Here is a 21,501-nt window from a genome sequence, read left to right as displayed (position 1 = left end):
AGTGTATGAGGTGGAATTGAACTCAGGTCTTCCTGATTCCAAATCCAATGCTGTCTCCCTTTTGCCACCCATTTTCCAGGAGGAAGCAAAGGTGAGATATAGGTGGCCTTTTTTTCTCCCTTCCTCCCCCCCTTTTTTTTTTTGCAGGCTGAACACCAGATGGGATTTCTAGACTCTCTAATAATGATGGAGAAAATATCCCTGGACAACTCATTACCTGGAATTGGAAAACCTTTTGTTAATTGGAGATTAAAAGTACAACGAGAAGCATTTTCAATGTTCTATGTTAACCAATTGTATTTATAATCCTATAAATTAAGCTACTATATTATTAGGATATAAGTGGTGGACATAATAGTAGGAGTAAAAGATCTTCATCAGGAAGGAATGCAAAAGAGCCTCCTTTCTTAGCCAAGACTGGGCATGGGAGGAGGGCAGGAAGACATGAGAAGAGGGCAGCAGTTGATAGAAAATCAGTGGAATTTACTATGCTTGGGGCTCTTGCTGATATTGAATTCTGCCCATATATTCTTTTCCTCTGGAGAACATTCTTTTTTAGAAGGCCGTGAACTCTGGCAGGATGTTAAAAGATCAGTATATAGTGTCTGTAAAGGCTTCTTGGCACCCCAAATGGCCCGCATTGGCAGTCTGTATTGAACATTTTCTAAAGGAGGAAAAAGGAGAAGAAATGAATCAACCTATGTCCATATTTCTCTGAATCATAATTTTACTTCAATATACAGTTATACATGGCTACTTTATACAACTAGTTGGAAGCAGGAGTTAGGGAAGATGTGTGTAAAGCATTTAGCATGATTCCTATTACTTTGGGTATTCAATAAATGCTTTTTCCCCTCCTTACATTTAAGTCCAGTCAAGTTAATTTTTGATTACTCAGGCTTCATCTTGTTTTCCCTACTATTTGGTGGATTTACCGCTTATTAGATATTCCATTTTTGTTTGTCATGTTCAGTTCTTTGTGAATCCCATCTAGGTTTTCTCAGCAAAGATACTGGAGAGGTTTGATCATTTTACAGATCATTATATAGATGAGGAACTGAGACAAACATTGTTAAGTGACTTGCCCGGTGTCACACAGCCAACAAGTGTTTGAGGCCAGATTGATGAAGATGAATCCTGATTCCAAGCCCAGCGCTCTCTCCACTGTGTCACCTAGGTACTCAATAGGGCTTCCACCCATGGGTTAAAGAGGAATGAATAAATTTTTCAGTTTATTTTGGTATTTTCTCTGAGAAAAATGATGGTGGGGAATAAAACTAAAATCCTAAGGCCTAGCATGAAGTTTTCTGACTGTCATGTCCAGTAACCTCATACATTTTATTGGGGAATCTTCAAGTTTGTTAAAGGACTAAAAATGATCCATACTTTGTAATCTCATAAAGTTGGTTGTGGGATCAGTTCTCTCCTTTTTACATAATGAGCTATGAATTTTCTTTTCCATGCCTCATAATATCAATCAAACTCTGATTGAATGAACTCTGACTGATACCCTAAGTAACAAAAACAGATAAACAAGGGATGGTTTGAAAGGTTTGTGGGAGGAGAAGGCAGAGCAAATGGTGGGGATTATTGACATTTCATTTCCACTTTCTAAAGAGAATTCTTGATTCTGGACAAAGTTCCCCTACCTTCAGCTCTTGAGCATTTATAGTTCTAATGATTTCACCTGCTTGTCAGAAAGATTGTGTGCACAGTGGATGATGAAACGTAGGAAAAAGATATAACTGATAAAAGGGAAACTGAAGTAGTAGGAGCCACTGCTGATTGAAGACAGATGAGAAATTCAGATTAAAATAGTTCAGAAATAGGATAATAAATCAAAGGGATACTAGAATTCATTTTCCTGGATGATTTTTTTTAGGGGGGGACATAAGTCCAGTTGCACTCTTCTATAAGAAAGAAAATTCTAGAGATGATGAGTTAATGTTTCAAAAGAGAGAAAGTGAAGAAAATTATGGGCATTAGAAAGGACTCTTCCCTTTCTGGAATAATTCATTTTAGTGGGCCTTCAGAAAACTAGCCTTGTGCATTTGAAATATGATTCCAGCTACGTGTTTTACTTCTGTGATCCCCACTTCTGGGAAAGCTGAGGCTGGTGGGTTACTTGAGCTTATGATTTCTGACTTCTAGGAGGTCTAAGACTGATCATGTATCCTCATTAACTCTGGCACTGATACGGTGATGTCCTGGAAGCAAAAAGCTACCTGGCTGCCTGAGTGTGGGCAAACTGGTATAAATCAGAAATGGGGCTGTCAAAACACCATAAAGATCAACAAAGGATTTGGGTTTATCAATGGTTGCTGAACCTTCTGGTTGGGGGATATGGGGAGGTGGAGGAAGAGGAGGAGGAGGAGGAGGAAAAGGAAAATAAAAGTTTACCAAAGACTAACACAAACTTTTCATTGCATAAAGGATTAAAATAGTGAGTTCACCATTATTATTGGACTTCAAGCAGGAGCTGGATGACTGCTTGTTAAGAATTTAGTTGAAGGCAACAATGAGATGATTCAAAGCAGTCCAATTGTTCAATAATGAAGAGAGCCATCTACACCCAGAGAGAGGACAGTGGGAACTGAGTGTGATCACAACATAGCATTTCCACTCTTTCTGTTATTGTTTGCTTGCAATTTTGTTTTCCTTCTCAGGTTTATTTTTTCTTTCTAGATCGGATTTTTGTGTGTGTGTGTGCAGCAAGATAACTATAAATATGTATATATATATATATATATATATATATATTGTATTTGACATGTATTTTAATATATTTAACATGTACTGAACTACCTGCCATCTAGGGGAGGAGGTGGGGGGAAGGAAGGGAAAATTTGGAACAGAAGGTTTTGCAAGGGTCAATGATGAAAAAATTACCTATGCATATGTTTTGTAAATAAAAAGCTATAATAATACTAATACTACTACTACTAATGATAAAATAATTTAGTTGAAGGGATGTTGAATTGAATGACTTCTGAGGTCCTTTACAGTTCTGAAGTTCTGACAAACTAATATTTGAAACATGGCATATGCTCAAAACTTCTAATGGATTTGGATGCCTGAATTCTATGGGACATGTTAATGCAACCAGCTCATTAAGGAAATATTATGTCCAGAAACAGTACTTAATTGGGCCATATTTGTAGTACTGTGCTCAGTTTTGGGTGTGTAATGAGTTGAAATGGTCCAGAGGAAAAGCCAGTTAGGAAGATTAGAGGATTACAATAATGGGATACAAGTATCTATTGAAACCATTAGGGATGTTTCATCTAGAGAAGAAATATATTGCAGGGGTATAATTATTATCTTCAATATCTGAAGGGCTATACTATGGAAGCTGAATTAAATTTCAGAGTGGAGAATCAGCATCAGTAGGCAGAAGTTATAGTGTGGTAGATATCAGTTTAATAGAAGGAAGAAATTCTATTCAATCAGGAGTCTCAAAATGAACTGGATTCTGAGTGCTTCCTTAATGCTGGTAGAACTCAAGAAGAGTTTGGATGACCACTTTCAGGGACTGAGAGTTCATTTCAAGGCTATAAGAATGTATACTAAATTTCAAACAAGGATTCTGGAGGTTATACAGGCAGGTAGTGACAAAGGTAGGATTTGAACTCACATCTTTTCAAAGATCTTCAAATTCAGGGCTTCTCCTGTTGCATCACACTGCTCTTTCCTCCAAGCCAAAATACAGGGATCTGGCGCTGTGTACAACTTTCTTCAGCCCTAGCACTGGTAACTCAAGAGTATCTTTCAGAGGCTAATCAACTGATTTCTTTTGAAATTGTAATTTTTTTTTTATGACATTGATTAATGCTACCTTTCCTATCTAACCTGTAGACTTTTCTCCACTTTTGTTTTGATCCTTTTCTAGGCTTCTCCTAGAGTTTCTTTTTTGTTGTTTTAAATTCAGGCTATTCTGAATGCTTAAGGGATATATATGGGACACTCCAGGAATGGTTCCAGTTAGACTTAGCTTCAGTCTTTTCTTAAGTCTTTGCTCTTAAAACATCCTCAATCACTGTCCTTTCACTAAAGTAGGATCTAGCTTTAAGCACATTTTCTGTAGACCAGATACATCTGCATGTCACTTGGAAATGGGGTTCTTCCTATGTACAGGTAAGTTAATGGTCATCATGAGGACAAATAATGAGATTTAAAGGCTCAAACTAAATTTGAATTGTTTGTCAGCCTGGGCAGTTCCAAACACTTGATCTCCCCTATGCAAAGAGCTGTCCCTTCTTCCCGGTATAGAGGGTACCGCTGGATTCAGGATGTCACATACTCAAATCGAGAGTCTGATCTTTACTACTGGATCATCATGGACACAACCCACTAATCCCTCTGAGTTTTGGCTTGTTCGTCTACAAAATGAGGATAAGAAAATTACCTATAGTACCTACCTCACAGGGATATTGTGGAGCTCAAATTAGGCAATCTATGACAGGCATTTTACAAATTTTAGAAGGACAGAACTTTATTGAGGGACAGAACTGAATAATGGATAGAAGGTCACTGTTGGAATCAGAATTAGCTGTGTTACAGTAGCTGTGTGGGCTTAGTCAAGTAATTTAATTTCCAAGTTCCCTCATACAATTCCCCAAGATGACTACAAATGAGTTGATTATCTATGTAGGTGGAAGGAGTTTTCATGCTAGAATTTCTTTATACCAATGGAAAATCACAGGGTTGAAATTAAAAGAAATCCCTCGAACCCCAACTCCAGAAAAAGCTGACATACTAAAGGTCAGCTGGCATTATTTCACCACCTTTTAAAATTATTTTGCATAAGAACCTGACTTATCCCAAATGATCTGGCCAAGAGTAAAATGATATCTGGATGCTCTAAGGCAAATCTCACTTTTCCAAAACCAATACCAGTCAGAACAAACAAATATCTGGGAATGTACTAGCAGAGGGCAGAGAAGAGGATGTCCACTGGGGCAGCTACTGCCTACTGGCTACGCATCTTTAGGCAACTCACTTCACTTTTCTGAGTCTTAGTTTCCTGATCTAGAAAATGAACGGTTGTTAAACTATCATCTAAGGTCCTTTCCAGCCCTAAATCCTGTGTTAGCTAGATCCCAAGGGTACTAAGCCTGGCACTTTTCACAGTCCATGCAGCAACTCTGGAAGGTCTGGGGCTTTGGTTCTCCCTGAAGGGAGCTTCACCCCAGGCAGAAGTTCTAGGCTACTCTATGATCCTAGTGTTCTCAACAATGAACTGACTGCTCAGAAATAGTGGAGAGTACCTAGAAGGGAAAATGCTGATTCTTATGGGGAAAATGAGAAGGAGCATGGAGCGCCTGCCCCTGGAGTCAGAAAACCTGATTTCAAACCCCACTTCTGACATCTAATTGATGAGAGACTCTAGGAATATGACTGGACCTTCCCTGTCCCCAGCTAACTCTTGAAATGGGTGAATCACAGAGCAGGCCAGTCTACACTGGTAGAAGAATCTTTTATGATGAATCCCCTACATCAATGACATTACAATTCCAGTGAGGAGAAAACAGGTGGGCTGCAATCAAATGAGACAGCTTGAAAGGCCCAGATACAATGGGATAGACTCGTAGGAAATCTGGATGCCCCTTAACAGGAAATATAGTAGTAGGCTGGTCAGGAAAAGGGATAAATGGTAAAGGACAAAGAAATGTTATCAAGTCACTCAGGGAGCATAGGTGCTAAACCTTGGACTCAGGATGAACTGAGTTTGAATCTTGCTTCAGACACTTACTGGGTAATTACTTAGCCTCATTCTACTTAGCTTCTTCATCTATAAAATGAGGATAATAAAAGTGTTTGATTTGGAGAGTTGTAAAAATAAAATGAGGTGATATATGTAAAGTGTTTCATAAACCTTAAAGAACTATGTAAATGTTATGGTGATGAGAGGGATGACTATTTTCTTGAAGATGAGGGCTGGTAATGATAGGAGAATCCTATCAAAAAAATTAAAAAGACATGGGTGGGAATTCCCAATTTAGGTTATGGGGGGTGTTTCTTACGCCAGGAGGGTTCCAAAAGATATCCAACCTGCTTCGATGTCCTGATTGACACTGGTTTCTGTAGGCTTGTATTTTGATCTTATCATCCTGATTGGAAGAGGCAATGGATTACGTTAGTTAGGTTTCTTGGCCGTGGAAAAAGCAAAGGTAAAAAACAGCTCAGTGGCTGTCATCACATGCTTAATGACACAAGTCACCCGAGAGTTCTAACAATGTCCTGGTTTTTCTTTCCACAAACATAACCCTCAAATCTATCTTGCCACAGCAAATTTCACAGCTCATCTAGATTTTTTTCAGTTGAACACTCTGAAAACTTAATTATTTCACTTGGCTCACTGGGCAAGGTTATTAGTTCCAGGATGAAAATTTGAACATGTCTATGCTAGCATTTCCCAAATATTGTGTTAATGATGGCACATTTCCATTGGCTCAGAAAATTTGATCCCTGGAGCGAGGGAGCTGGATTCAAGAGCTTACATGTTCAAATTCTGGTTCTAACATTTACTCTGGACCTGGAGTCTTATATAGATTTATATATATAAATTATATAGATTTGCAAAGTTCTTTACAAATATGATTCTCACCAAAACTTTATAAGGTGGGTCCTCATTACATGGATGAGGAAACTGAGGCTGAGAATGTTTAAATGACCTGCTTAGAGTTACACTGCTAGTAAATATTTGAGACAGAATTAGAATTCAGCATTTAGTCCACTGCATCATCTAGTTGATTTCATAATAAGATCTTAATTGATTCTCACAACAACCCTGGAAGGTAAGTGTGATTATTGCCCCAATTTTACAAATGAAAAAGCAAAGTCTTGGAGATATTAAATGATTTTTCCTAGGGTCACATAGCTAGTAAGAATCAGTCAAGATTCAAACGTGGGTTAATCTGTCAAGTGCTAACATCTTAGCCAATGGAAACATTCCACCAGTGCCAGAGCAATTTAGTAAACCAACTAATCTAACTGTATACGACCTAGATGTAAGCATTTATTAAGTACCCACTCTATGCCAGACACCATGCTATCTCCTAGAGATGTTGTGTTTTTCAAATGAGAAGATATATGTAAAGCTTTGGTCCAATTCCCTCAGTTTCCGGAGGCCTAAAGCAGTGAACTGATATATCCAAGGTAATCCAGGAAGTAAGCAATAGGGCTGGAATTTGAATCCAGGTCTTCTAATTCTCCAAATCCAGAACTCTACTCATGTTGCAAGTTTGTGGCTGTAGATTATTTTAATTGGTCACATTATCTCCATGAAAACAACTTTGAAAGGGGATGGAAAAGGGAAAAAAAAACAAACATTTATTAAGTACCAACTATGTGCCAGATGTACTGACTTTAACAAGTATTATCTCATTTGATCCTCACAACAACCCTGACAGGAAAGTGCTATTATTCTCATTTCATAGTTGGGGAAACTGAGTCAGGGAGAAGTTAAGTGATCTGTCCAGGGTCACACAGCCAGCAAATTCTTCCCTCTGGGGGAGGAATATGAATTCAGGTTTTTCTGACTCCTGGTCCAATTGTTCTAACCACTGTGATGCCAAATATATACTTCAGTTACTTCTAGGTTATCAAAGAAATCAGAATGCCTCTTTGCTGTTACAGTAGAAGAGCGGGATAAAGGCCAGTTTAACTTCTTACATAATATTATTTATGAAAAGAAAACATGGTAAAATTTTTATTTTCTTTTTTTTTCCTTATGGTTTGAATTGGGCTTTTGTTTGGCTCTCTTTGAGGGAAATTCTCTTTCACCTTTGGGCCAAGTCTATTTATCTTTGGGTCTTTCTTGGGGAAACTAAGTGGGTTATTATTGTTTAAATTATACAATAAAATATAGCAACTCTCCCTCTTTCTCTCCCTCTCTTTCTCCCTTTCCCTCTCCCTCTCCCTCTCCTTCTTCCTCTCCCTCTCCTTTTCCCTCTCCTTCTCCCTCTCCCTCTCCCCACCCTCCCTCTCTTCCTCCCCTTCCCCCTCCTCCTCCCCTTTGCCTTCCCTCTCTCTGTCCCTCTCTCTTTCCCTCTCCCTCTCCCTCTCCCTCTCCCTCACCCTCTCTCTCTCTCCTCTCTCTCTCTTCTCAGTCTCTAGTTCTTCTCTCCTCCCTCTCTCTGTGTCTGTCGCTGTCTCCTTCCCCAAATTCTCAGACACTTAATACTTGCTAACTGGGTGTAACCTTGAGGAAGTCATTTAACCCCAATTGCCTCAAAAAATAAAAGAGGGGAGGGAGGGAGGAAGGAAAAGGGGGAGAGAGGGAGAGGGGAAAATTTGAGAGAGTATCCCCCTTCCCCACCCTCTTTATAGATATGGGAGACTATGGGTATGAAATGTTGCTTGTGATTTTCAGGCTTATTTGGAAAATTTTTGTTTTGCTGGACTGGTTTTTTGTTTGTTTTTTTGTTCTTTAATATAAAGGATCAATCTTTGGGAGGGGTTGGGGAAAAGAGGGGATAAATTAGGAAGCATAGGTGATATAAAATGGATACATATATATATATATATATATGTTTATATTTACATATAGTACATAATAGATCCTACATTTAAGCCTGATAGTGAAACACAGTAAAGTCTTGATGAAATCTCACCATAACTCTATTACCTGGGATTTTTATTGTATTAAATTCAATGGATATTCATTAAATAATGTATAAATAGTACAATTCTAGTTCATGGTGATACAAAGATTAAATATCTTCCCTGGCCTCATGTAGCTTACTTCTTATACTTCTCCCGGAAAATAATCAAAGGAATATAAACGATAACCGTATAAAAATTATAATACAATTAATTTGCCTCATATTTCTATATTATTTTAAGGTTTACAAATCGCTTTCCTCACAACATCCTAGTAAGGTAGAGATTGAAATTACTACAGTCACCCCTACTTGACTGAGTCTCCTAGAAGGGAATTTACTTGCCCCACACAGCTAGTATCTGTGGAGGCAGGTGTCTCCTGGCTTCCTTCAAGGATCAGCTCAAACTCCACAATTTGTAAGAGATCTTTATTCCCGATCCCCACCCCACCTCTCTCTCTCTGTGAAAAGTTTCTAGGGCTTTCCCCACTACAGTGGATGTACCTTTTAGGTACATACATACACATGTTCTTTTCCCTGTCAGAATTTGAGGTTCACGAAGGTTCTCTCAGCCTCTCCACCGCCTTTCCTTGAATGCCCAGTGCTCAGTTCAATGCCTGGTAACTACTAAGCACTTGTTGCTTGTCCTTTGTTCCCCAAGAGCACCACAACATCAGGGAAGAGATGCCATGACACTCCAGTGAGTTGGATTTCAGTGAGGGAGGGCAGGGCGAGCTCTCCTGCCTCACTTTCCCCTCCAGAACCCTCTGGATCCAATGGTCAGATAGAAATTAGGATGAATGAACATGGTCTGGATGTAGGGGGAAGATCTGGGCCTTTTTAAGCTAACGTCTTCAAGGTCTCAGTTTGACTGAGGCTGCATTCCTTCAGTGATTAAGGCTGGGTAGCAACTGAGGCAAAGAATGGCCTCTTTCACCCAGTCCAAAAAAATCTAAATAAATAAATTACTCTGGGAGGAGAAGACCCTCAGCCAAAGCAGAAATGACTGCTATTTACATTTAATCTGAATCAATCAGGACCCAAACAGTGGCTAAATGGGGCTTGGTCTAGGACCTATTGGTGGCCAATTAGAAGCACTTAAATTCTTGTCAATCGATTGAAAGTAAACTCAACTTGTTTCAGCTATAGGGATGAAATAAAAAAGAATTGTGACAGGTACATTCTTGGTTAATGAGCAGACTACCCCTTCTCTAATCCTTTGGTAAAATTGATTTCATTGGTTTAAGACAATGTGACCCCAGATATATACATATATATGTATGTGTGTGTGTGTGTGTGTGTATACACACACACACACACACACACACACACACACATATATATATATATATATAGAGAGAGAGAGAGAGAGAGAGAGACAGAATGAAGAAGAAACAGGCTACTTGGGGGCTAACAAAGAAAAATTTAAAAGAAATGAAATTAACATCCCCTTTTAGAAATGGGTTGATACGGAATTTGTTTTGCTTGGTTATGCAGCTATTTTGAGGGGATTTTACAATTGCTCAGTGGGGGATTAGTGTATCTGAAAAACAATATTTTTTAGTAAGAGAATTGTCTGGTTGGGGAACAGTGATGGTGGGTACTGAGAAATTATATCAAAGGAGTCATATGTATCAAAGGAGGTAATTGAACTCAAGTCCTTTATGATTCTTAAGTGAGATTCTATCTGCTATGACAAAGTGCTTCTCTAAGTATTTTGGTTCATCAAGATTTTATTCCAGTTCCCAGTTTTATAGATCCATGACTACTCTTTCCCCCCACAATGCTACCAGAACTAATTGTCCCATTGTAAGTCTTCAATTTACCTGTCACTCATAAAATCCATGATGGGAAATCGTAGATGCTTTGGGGCATCCAGAATTATCATTTTTTTGGTTGGCTGTATGAAATGGGGAAGGCCTTGATATCTTGTGTCCTGCTGTTGGAAGCAATTATAATATTAGGTAAAGAACCAATATAGCAAACTTAAGCTGTGTCTTCCACTCTAGTCACTGCCACATGTGGTCTGAATACACCAGAACCACCTAGAAATCTTTAAGATATTCTTAATCTGTAGAACCACAGTGGCCTGTTCTTCATCTGATCAGGTTTTGAAAGGCCTTGAAAGGTTAAATAATTTGTTCTGAGTTGCTGGTAGAACCCAGGCTTGAAACTCAGGTATCTTGATTTAGCTGGAATTAGGGGTGATGGATGGGATGTGTACTGACTAATGGGCATGTGCTTGCATACACACACATCCCAACCAGTGGAAGACCAAGAAAGCTGTTCCAATGGCTGGAAAGTAACCTTTAGAAAACTGTCAGGAAAGGTTATTCCTCCATCCACTAGAACTGCTAAAAAAAAACGTCCTTGATGGGCTATTTATGACTAAAAGGCTGGACATCATTATGTCAGGCTGAAAAGCACAAGATTTGTATGTCAGGTCTTTCTATTCCCTAAAGTTCTCCAAGGCTCTGAAGGCATTCTGATTTGGATGTTAGGAAGGATTTTTTAAAATTACTGTATCTCTTCCTTTTGGATCAATTTAAGAAGGGGAAATGGGACTTGGGCTGAATTAGAATAGACTATTCTAAGTAACAGATCAGTGGAGTCTCTTCTGATCAATCATGGGTACTTTCAAGAGGCAGGAGAAGAAATCTTGAGGTCCCAAGGCTGGATTTCAGGGGAGTATGTACTGAAAGCAGAAACAAACCATGTAAGGGAGATGTCCAGAAGAAATCTGAATTTTAACATCACACAGACTATAAATTTCTAAGGGTAAATATATAATAGAGACTGGCATAGGAAATACCTACATATGGGAAATTCTTTTTATCAATTCAAGTTGGTACTTGCTTGGAAATTTATAGTCTTAGAAAATTGTTTGCCCACGACTGCAGAGTTTCTGCGTATCAGGGGCAGGACATGCCGACTTTGACACGGGCTCTACATCACCATACCACAGGAACATGGCCTTTTATTGGTGGCTTCATTTAAAATTCCAGTACCTCATATAACATTTTACAAAATCCTTTGCAAAAAGGATTTCTCTGCATCCATGGATGGGCAAGTGTATAGGTAGTTGGTGAATGCATGTTGCTTTTTATCCCTTACCTTCCCATTAAGTCCCCATCTCTCTGCCTTCATTCTCAAGCAGTCTGGACAGAGGACATATTGATCAATGACAGGAAGGTCAAGATCAGACATGTTTTCATTTGGATATGATTGTGCTGCCTACAAGGAGAAAGAGACCAGCAATCGGGAAAGAGGGCAAGGTAGTCAGAAGGTAAGTGGGTGGGGAGACTAATAGGAAAGGACAATTCTAGACCTAGAGTTGGAAGAGGCTCTTAGAAGGCATATGGGTTAACCCTCTCATTTATAGTGGTAACTGAAAGCCAGAGGGATTGTGACTTATCCATGGTCCCAGAGCTAAGGAGCACCATGGATGGGATTTGAACTCGGGACTCCTGGCTTCATTGGAACACACTAGGTCGTTGTCATTACCCATTACCCATCATTCTTGCAGATATGGATCCTTTGGCTCTCGAATTACCTCCAAGGTAGAATGTTGATGATATATAAACAAATAAATGAACAATAAATAATGGAGATCAATAGCAGATTAAAGTGCCTCCTAGTTTAAAGGTTCCTGAATTATTATAAAAGTAGACCTCCTTGTAACTCTTCAACACTCCAACCCTTTCCTCATACATTAACTCTGATCCCTTCCCTTTTCATCAGACCAAATCAAAAGGACCACCTTGATAATTCTCTATTAGGATTACCCTAAACATCATAAGGTTTAAAACTACAATGAGGAAGTCTTAGCATTTTATTTAACCCACTTGATTTAGAAATGAGAAAATAGAGACCTAGAGAAAGGAAAAATGATTGCTCAAGATCACAAAAGTGGATTCCTTTTGTCTCATGCTTTCAGATTAAATCTATTGCTCTTGCAAGATGTTGGAGCAGAGTTGCAAGGGGAAGGGTACAAAGCTCCAGATTAGTTTTCTCTTTCAGGGAACATGGCAGCAGGATTCTTTCTGTGCTTTGTTGTGGTCACATTAAACACTGAAGATACTGTCCTAGTTTGGGAAAACTTGAATTTGAGGAAAAAAGGGTTAGGACAAGTATTTTGGTTGTTTTTTAAAGTCAACAACTTTGGCTCAGAGCTTGGTTGAGAAAACGGGCAAAATTGGTTAAAAAGGTCTGAAAAGTCCCTTCCTTGTTCATTTTTAATATATCCTGTGTATGTCTTGTTTGTACATAGTTTTTTAATATTTTTTCTTACATTAGAATGTAAGCTCTTTGGGGACAAGGGCCAAATTTGTGGGTTTTTTTTTTTTTGCCTTTTTTGTATACTCAGTGCTTAATAAAGTGCTTGGCACTAAATTCTAGACATTTATTAAATGCTTGTTGACTTTAAATTACATTTATTCACCTCATTATTTCCTCCATTCAGACTAAAGAGTGGGTTATTTAGTTGGGATGGATCACAGATATAAAGCTGAAAAAGATCTGGGACACCATCTAGATTAAGAGAGATCCCATGGTTTCTCTCAAGTTACATAGGATATGAGGTTAACAGTTAGGATCATGAATTCCTTAACCCCAAATCCTGCTATTTTTTTCACTGTACCAGAATGGTACCTATTGCAGATGGAATAATAATTAGACTGAAATGATGAGGCAGCTTGAAACCCACTCTCTATAATCATAGCACTATTCCTGCCTTGATTGCCCTTTCTCTTTGGTGGGTTTGTTCCTGAAGGACTCCTCTCTTACTAAAACAAGGGAGATTAAGCTTTTTGGATACTTCTGGAAGGCCAGAGGTGAGAAGGGTAAGTGTGTTTCATTACTAGTTCTCTGGAATCATGATTCTAACTCTAAATGAATACCTCCTGACTCTTAAAAATGTGCCTCCTAACCATAACCCTAACCCTAAATACCTCTCAAATCTAACCTTTTGAGTTTTTCAGAATTTTTTTCCATATTGATAATTATTACAGGGATGGTTTTGATTTTATTCACTTCACTCTGTAAAAATTCCCAGATATCTCTGAAACCATCTCTTCATCTCTTATAGGACAATAACATCCTGTTACATTTATATATCATAATTCACCTTGCCATTTCCCCAGAGTTGGGCACCCCTTCATTTTTATCCCAAAAGGAAATGCTATATTTTTGTACACAAATGACACTTTCCACAATCTTTGATCTCTTTAAATAGTTAATGCCCTTTGACCCAGTGATACCAGACAGAACATTTTAATAAAGAAGTTCTCTTTGTCTCTGTGTCTCTGTCTCTCCAGGCTTATTGTCCACCTGAAATCTTTCCTCAAAGAGCAACAGACTTGGACTGATTTGTGCGGCTGGCAGACAGAAGAATGGGCATTTTGCATTTTCTGTGAGGTAGCTGTGAGTCACCCAATGGTTGGCCAGTTTCATATTCTCTGTGCAAGCTCACTCTTGCAATGAGTCTCTCCCATTGTTGATGCAAATAGGTTGGGAATCCATCTGGACAAGACCTTGCCTCCTGTCTGGGATGCTCTTCTTTTCCCTGGAATAAAGGGCTTCTTTCTTGTCATCTCAGGGTCTTTTCTTTTAATGTTGAATCAGCAACTGGGTGCAGATCTGGAACTGTTGTAATGATTAGAGGCCCAGGATCTTGTTCTTCTGAATCAAAGAGTCATAGCCAAGAGGATAGAAACCTCACTCTTCAAGAAGCAGCAGCAAGAGAGAGGAGAACCTGCTTGTCTGGCCCTTAAACATGTTCCACATCACTGATTAAATCAGAGAATCAATAACCTGCTCTTCAGGTTCCATAGACAGAAACTTCTTGTCATGTTTCCATACCCAAGGTCTCACAACCTGGAATGGCAGTGTTAACAAATAGCGAGAGGGACACTTGTACTAGAGTTAAAAGACCTAAGTTCAAATTCCATCCATGATATTTATGCCTTTGGACAAATCACCCAGCCTCAGTTTCCTCATCTGTAAAATGAGAAATTTAAACAAGATGATGAGATAGCCTCTGGGGTCCAGCTTTAACTTCATGATCCTCCGAGAGCATACTCACACCTGTTTGTATAACAGAAGCTGAAACTACAGACAACAGAAAGTGAAGACATGCTTGCTTCTATTTTGGGGGCACCAAATAGTCCCACTTCCCTACCACACATAAAATAGCATCTCATAAATAATCTTCTGTAGCTGAAAAATGTATAACCCTGCAACCAATTCCAGTGAAGATCCTTTTCAAGCCTGGTGAGACATTTCTAGGAAAAAAAAAAAAAAAACCAGAATCCATCCTTGAGCCTGTATGTGAATACTCTTCAGTGTGGTCGGACCTGCCAGAGGTTCTGTTTGGCTTGCCCAGCCTTTGAGAAGCAAGTTTGCTCTTTTATCCCGATGGAGATACACATTTCTGTCTTCTTTTTAATGATTTCTCAGAAATTATTGCACACAAATCTGGAGTTTGAAATTAGGACTCATGAATTGGTTTCTATGACCTGTATTGGTCTGATTATGTCTCTGAATGATCTCTATGAATCTCACTTATTTATGATCATTGAAAGAGCAATAGATCTATACATGTTATTTACAGGTGAAAAGAGGTATCTAACACCCAACAATTATGTAGGTTAGGCTTTCCAAAGCACTTTATATATTTTTTAAAAATAATTTTTATTGATTTTGTTTTTACTTAGTTTAGATTTCCTAGTATTTCTCCTTCTGCCCTCTCTGAGAGCCATCCATGAAAACAGAGTATTTTTTAAAGGAAAAAAGACTATGTTTTGAATATATTATTTCAATTGATCCTCAACACAACCCAATGAGAACAAAAGCTTTCCATGGCATGGATTTGCAGCAATATGGTGCAGCAGATGGATTGTACAACATAGGAATAATGTTTGTGTGTTGATTTTCATATTTATCCATTGGACAGCCTTTTCTTGACCTGCTCCATCCTCCATGGTTTCCTAACAGGTCATCCTTGATCGGCTGGGTCTTACCCTACCCACCAGAAAAAGTGTTCCAAGAGAAGAGCTTCCATCCTCACCCAGCAAAGCAGATGTGAGCCTTGTAATGTGACTCCCAGTAATTATGCCAGCTGGTCTGGGATGCCAAAGGGAGCCAGGTCATTCTGCCAGTCAGATGACAAGCACTTAGTAAGTGCTCACTATATGCCAGGCACTACGCTGGTGGCAGGGCCTTTGCCTCTGTCCCTTAGCCCACACTCCTAGGCTGAGTTTCTTTTTATTGTGGTAATGCTAGCAGCTGCCTTGGCCAGCCCTAGTGAGTTGGGGATGAGGTGGGAAGAAAGGAAACACAAAAACAATTAAAAAAAAAACCCAATCCAACACCAAAAACCACCAGTCAGAGGGCATCAGCTGACACAAACCACATCATCTTTCCTTAAAGAAAAATCAACAGAGAATTTGCTTGGCTCCCACCTCTAATCAGACACTGGCTGAGAGTGCTGGCTCATGGGAAACCCCATCGCCTAGACTTCTCCTTCCTGTAGGTCCTTCTGGACTTTCTCCTGTCAACAACCCAACACCCCAAAAGCCCAATTTAGCTTAGAGTTTCCCCTTCACAAATACTCTGGAGGTAGGGTTCACAGCCTCCACTCAACAGAACACAGACCTAAGAGATGCACCCACTCACTGTGAAGGTAAAGCAGAGGAACATGCTCCTTTTATGAACAATAATGGACCTGTGGCTTTGGGAATGCTCATAACCCAAAAGGGTGATCAGACAAGCCCCCAGAGCCTAATGGCCAACACACACATGAAAACACCAAGACCCAGAGGAATGCTCCCAGGTTCAGAGCCAAAGGGCTTTTTTCTGTGGCATCTGGTCCAGCACGTCCTACTTCATTGGGGGGAAAGTAGCTTGTCCCAAAGTCACCCAGGTGTGAGTGGCAGAGCCAGCATTTGAACCCAGATCCAGTAATCTCAACCCAATATTCTTTCCACTAGACCATGAGTTATCTAGCTTCCAGCCAACCAGCCATCCTTAAAATATTTCTTCCCCTGGTGATTTTCTGTTGCCACACTCGGTCTTGCCACAGAACAGCTTCTTAGATATTCTTTGTTCATTGTGTACCCCCTTTCAAGTTATCAGAGCCAGTGGGCAGGATAATTTTCACATTTATTACCGGTGAGGTGTGATGTCTGTAATCCCAACCACCAGGGAGGCTAAGGCTGGCAAAATCTCGAGCTTGGAAATCCGAGCTGTGGTGCGCCATGCCATGCTGATCGGGAATCTACAATAAATCTGTAATCAATATGATGAACTACAGAAGGAGAGGGGCACTAGGCTGCCTAAGAAGGAATAAATTGGCCCAGTTCAGAAATGGAGCAACTTGTATTCAGATCAGTATTATGATGGGGATATGAGTAGAACTGCACTTTCAGTCTAATCTTTTAAAAAAAGATAGGAGGTCCAGTGTTTAAAAAAAAATTATTGCCCCAAATCCTTAACTTTCTAAGAAGAGATTTAACTTTTCAGGGCCCAGAGAGAAGTTAGGTTAGGAATATTCAGCATATGGCCAGGATGACAACTTGCAAAAATGCTATGTATATATCATTTGGTATCACTCGAACCTCTGCCCAAGAGACCTGCATGGATCTGGGGACACTTTAGAGATGTTTCCCCATATGTCAGAGGCAGAGGTGCTGTAGTGCGGGATCTGGAAGGGCAGAGCTATCTGATATTGTGTCTAGAAATGGGGGAATCAAGTTGCTAATGTTTTTGCTCAAAGTCACTCCCTCTTTTTCCCCATTTCCCCCTTCACTTCCAATCAATGATCTGGAGAACTGATGGAGGTCAGAACAAGAACAGGGATAGGGATTTATTGAGTGGACAAAGACAGACACGGGCCAAATCTAGAATGGGATCAAAAAGTCACTATGGGTGATGGAGTTAGCCCTAAAAAAAAAAAAAAAAAAAAAAAAAAAAGACTACTTGGGACAAATTGGTGATTGTGTGGCATGGACCTGGATTTAATCCTGGCTCTACTATGAAATTGTCAGACAAATCCTTTCACTGCTCTGTTCCTCAGTCTCCCTACATGTAAGATATGGCCAGGAATACCTACTTATCTCATGTAAGTGCTGGGAAGATTAATGAGATAACACCATTCCAACATTTTCCAGGTGTATATATATTACCAAGATTTTTTCTTTCTTTCTCAGGGAGGTGAAGAAAAAAAAAAAAAACCATAAAAACAACATGAGTCTCCATTTATATGTCATGTCAGTGGACAGAGCATTTTCAGACATTTTATCTGATTTAATCTTCACAGCAACACTACGAGAGTAGGCCAGAGCGGTTATTAATGTCCTTCTCTTATATATGAGGTTCAGTCACTTGTTTAAGGGATCAAAACTCTGTTCCACCAATCATTCATTATATGATCCAGTTCAATTCATTAAGCACTTATGAAGCAAACCCAAACAGCCCCTGCTCTCAGAGAGCTTACATTCTATTTCTTTTTTAGGGGGAGCAATATGTTATTGTTATTCACTTGTTTCAATCCTGTCTGACTCTTTGTGGCCCCATTTGGGGTTTTCCTGCCAGAAAAACTGGAGTGGTTTGCTCTTTCCTTCTCCACCTCATTTTACAGATGAGGACACTGTGGCAAACAGAGTTAAGTGTCCAGTCTAGGATCACCAGTAAGTGTGAGGCTGAATTTGAACTCAGATCTTCCTGAGTCAGGCAATAAGTCTAACTGCCCAGGCAATAAGTTCAAGGGCTCACTGAGCCTCAGTTTCCCCATCTATGAAATAGGAATACTCTCTGCTCTGCCTCACTCAGGGTTTTTTTTTTTTTTTTTTTTTTTTTTAAAGGATTACATGACTATGTAACAAGTGAAAACAATGAAGTTTTGTAGAACTAATGAAAAGGCATTAGAGCAACAAGTCCAGGTAATTCAGACTACATAAAGCTCCATGTGTGCACATGTGTGTAACATCAGTAATTGGAGAGAGAAATGAGAGCCACTGCTTCTCCCTCTCACTGACACTACTGTCTTGTGCTGGCTAGCCCCTTGCCACCAGCTGCTCTCTCATTTGGCCAAGCTGAGAATATCCAGGTGACTCTATCCCTGGAGGGCAGGCACAGAGGAAGCCATCCAGGCAAGTATTTTCTTTGGGAGAAGTTGGGGAAGGGGGCAGGAAGGGAGCTTTGGGAGTCTCCTCTGACTCTGACATCAGGGGAATTTGCCCTGCCTACTGGGTGGAAGCCATCCAACTGAATCCCCATTGGATGAGTTTCCTCCACCCCCACCCAATTCACCAAGAAGCAAGGTTTGGGGCCGAGGAGAGTGGGGAAGACAGAAGGCAAGCACCAAACTACACCCTGGGGACTCTAAGGGTTGCCATTTGGGCTCATGTCACTGGAAAACTTGAGTACCTGTTGGGAAACTTCTGGTATTTTAAACAAGCTGGGCAGAGTCAAATCCTTCTTGGTGTCAACAGCAGCGGGAGGTGAGGTCTGAGACCTGAGTAATCAAGAGCAGAGAAAGTTAACACCCCCTCCCTCCCACCCACCCACCTACTGGGGCTTGGGAAACCAGTCCCTTCTTCTCTGCTTTACAGGGAAGTCTGACACAGAAGGGGGTTTTCACCTTACTTATTACTCTCAGATGGAAAGAAAGAGAATGAGAACAGCTATGTTCCTCCCACATTACCCCAGTCTCTTTTGTCCCCTTTCTCTCAAGTAGAAGAAAGCTTTCTATGAATGGGGAATATAATCTTGAAGATAATACTATCAATAGGCTTTTTTTTTTCTTACATACAAATTAGGAACAAATTTTTTGTAAAAGCAGATGATTAAGATGTGTGAAATGTTGGTTTTCCAATAGGACTTTGAGCTGGAAAAGGACCTATGACTGCATCTAATGCAATCCCCTCATTTTGCAGATGAGGATCCTATGATCCAAAGAAGATGATTTTTCTAGGATCAGAGAGATTTAGCATAGCTAGGATTCTCAAACAATTTTTCTGAAGCCAAATACTCTTTTCATAGCAACATGGCCTACCATTCATGCGTTTTTTTCCCAAAAGGAATTCAGATAATTCCCAGGACAAGTTGTGTATAGGAAAAAGGTGGGAAAAGCTTTTTATCAGAAGCTTGGCCAGTTTCCTTATCTGCAAAATGGGAATAATAATATCACCTACCTCCCAGATTGCTGGAGGATCTAGTGAGGTCATATTCACAGAGTACTTTATCATTATTATTGATGGGTTTGGGGCCAGAGCAACTCATGAAGCAGTTTGCAGTACAGAGAGGTTGCATCCATCTTGGAGGGAGCTCCCATGTCAGGCATATTATGACTTTTAAATGATAACTATATCCACTTCCCCTTTCTTATTCTCCCCTTGACTGCTCGTGTCCTCTATAATTTCTAAATGTTGAGCCCTGTACACCAAAACAAGTTGCCCATTGCTCTCTACCAAGTTTTCTTCTCCTCGGTCTTCTGAATAACAACTACTAATTATAGATAGAGGCAGAAGGTCAATAGTACCAATGTTCTTCTCTGTTTGGACTATCTGTTCACTGTTTCCTTTTGCCATTCTTGATATATGTGTGTGCATCTAACGTATATCTAATATATACATATATATAATGTGTCTAATATATCACATCTATCTATATCTATTCCTCAATCAATCCATCTATCTGTCTATCTATCTATCTTCTCATTTACCTATTTATCTATATCATGCTACTAGTGAGCTGGCTAACGAGTAATTATATACTGTCTTTATACTCATTATTTAACTTGATCCTGGCATCAAATAAGTGGAAAATATGAACAGGAATAATAATAGCTTTGCCAGGAACATTTTTCCCTTTAAGTGGGGTAAGGCTTCATTGTCCATTGTTCATTTAGAACAGACATGTAAAGGGAGAATGTCTTAGCTTCCATACAGTATTTGTCCTGTTTATCTTCACCACCACCCCCTCTCCTCCAAAGGGTTGGGTGGGGGAGGAGGAGGAAGGGCAGGGAGATGGAAGAACACTGCTCATCATCCCAGTCCAACTGCCTTTACTTTCTGCATAGGAACAGGCTGGAACTTTGACTCAATGATCTGATTTCTGGAAGCTGCAAACTTCCATCCAGGCCTAATCAGGCTAGTCCAAGACTGCTTCAGTAGAATAAACACCATACTTGAATCAATGGGGCTTCAGAGTGAACAAAGTGAGGCCTTTCAGTATGTGCTCTGCCAGTCTTTGGCCAATCATTCTAACAGGAAAGTGCACTGGAGGTACAGATGTGAGAGGTCATAGGTGGGCTCAGTTCCAGACACAAATAGGTTATGTTTTTCCTCTGCCTAGCTCTAAAGCCATTTTTCTTTATTTTAAAGTTAAACAACAATAGAGATAACAGAGAGATGGAGAGGGAGAGGGAGAGGTAGGGCAGACAGAGAGAGAGACAAAGAGAGAGAGAGAGAACATTTCTATGCATAGAGCACAAAACAACAAAAAAAGAATTATCTTAGAAAACCATAACTTTCCATTTCATATCATTTACTTTTTAAAAATAGTACATAATAATTCAATATATTACTTTCAAAATGTGATCTCAAGCTATTTTTCCAAATCTTGAGTTTTCAAGTAAGTACTTTTAGCCAAATGTAGGTTTTCTCTTTACTGACAAAAACTGTGGCATTTGGGTCACTTTACAAAAGTCTCAGATTCAGAAGATGATTTGCCACCAATGGCTATCTTGGATCACCCAAGACTACAACAACTGCAAATCTAATTTGTCACTTCTATCCCCCCTTAACAAACTCCAGGGACTCCCTGTCACCTCCAGGATTGGATACAACCTCCTGTTTGTCATTCAAAGCCCTTTATAATCTAGCCCCAACCTGGCTTT

General features: G+C 39.7%; 1 protein-coding gene across 4 annotated transcripts in view; it reads right to left on the bottom strand.

Annotated features, from left to right (window-relative positions):
- Nucleotides 1-270: 270 nt before the first annotated feature.
- LOC100919517 overlaps nt 271-21,501 on the bottom strand; it is a 33,607-nt gene continuing 12,376 nt past the window's right edge. For 3 of the 4 annotated variants that reach the window (XM_031936896.1, XM_003767420.4, XM_031936898.1), the window contains 6 exons: nt 19,029-19,116; nt 16,771-16,878; nt 11,718-11,837; nt 10,430-10,542; nt 6,052-6,110; nt 271-664 (listed from right to left, as the gene is read on the bottom strand). In XM_031936896.1, coding sequence (XP_031792756.1) covers nt 474-664; nt 6,052-6,110; nt 10,430-10,542; nt 11,718-11,837; nt 16,771-16,878; nt 19,029-19,116 — 679 coding nt within the window. In that variant the 3' untranslated portion in view covers nt 271-473. The remainder of the gene's footprint in view (nt 665-6,051; nt 6,111-10,429; nt 10,543-11,717; nt 11,838-16,770; nt 16,879-19,028; nt 19,117-21,501) is intronic. The other variant, XM_031936897.1, reaches the window with a different exon arrangement.

Source organism: Sarcophilus harrisii, chromosome 4, assembly GCF_902635505.1.
Source record: "Sarcophilus harrisii chromosome 4, mSarHar1.11, whole genome shotgun sequence".
NCBI classification, from domain to species: Eukaryota; Metazoa; Chordata; class Mammalia; order Dasyuromorphia; family Dasyuridae; genus Sarcophilus; species Sarcophilus harrisii.
Note: the sequence above shows the minus strand (reverse complement) of the source record. Positions and strands in the feature narration are given on the sequence as shown.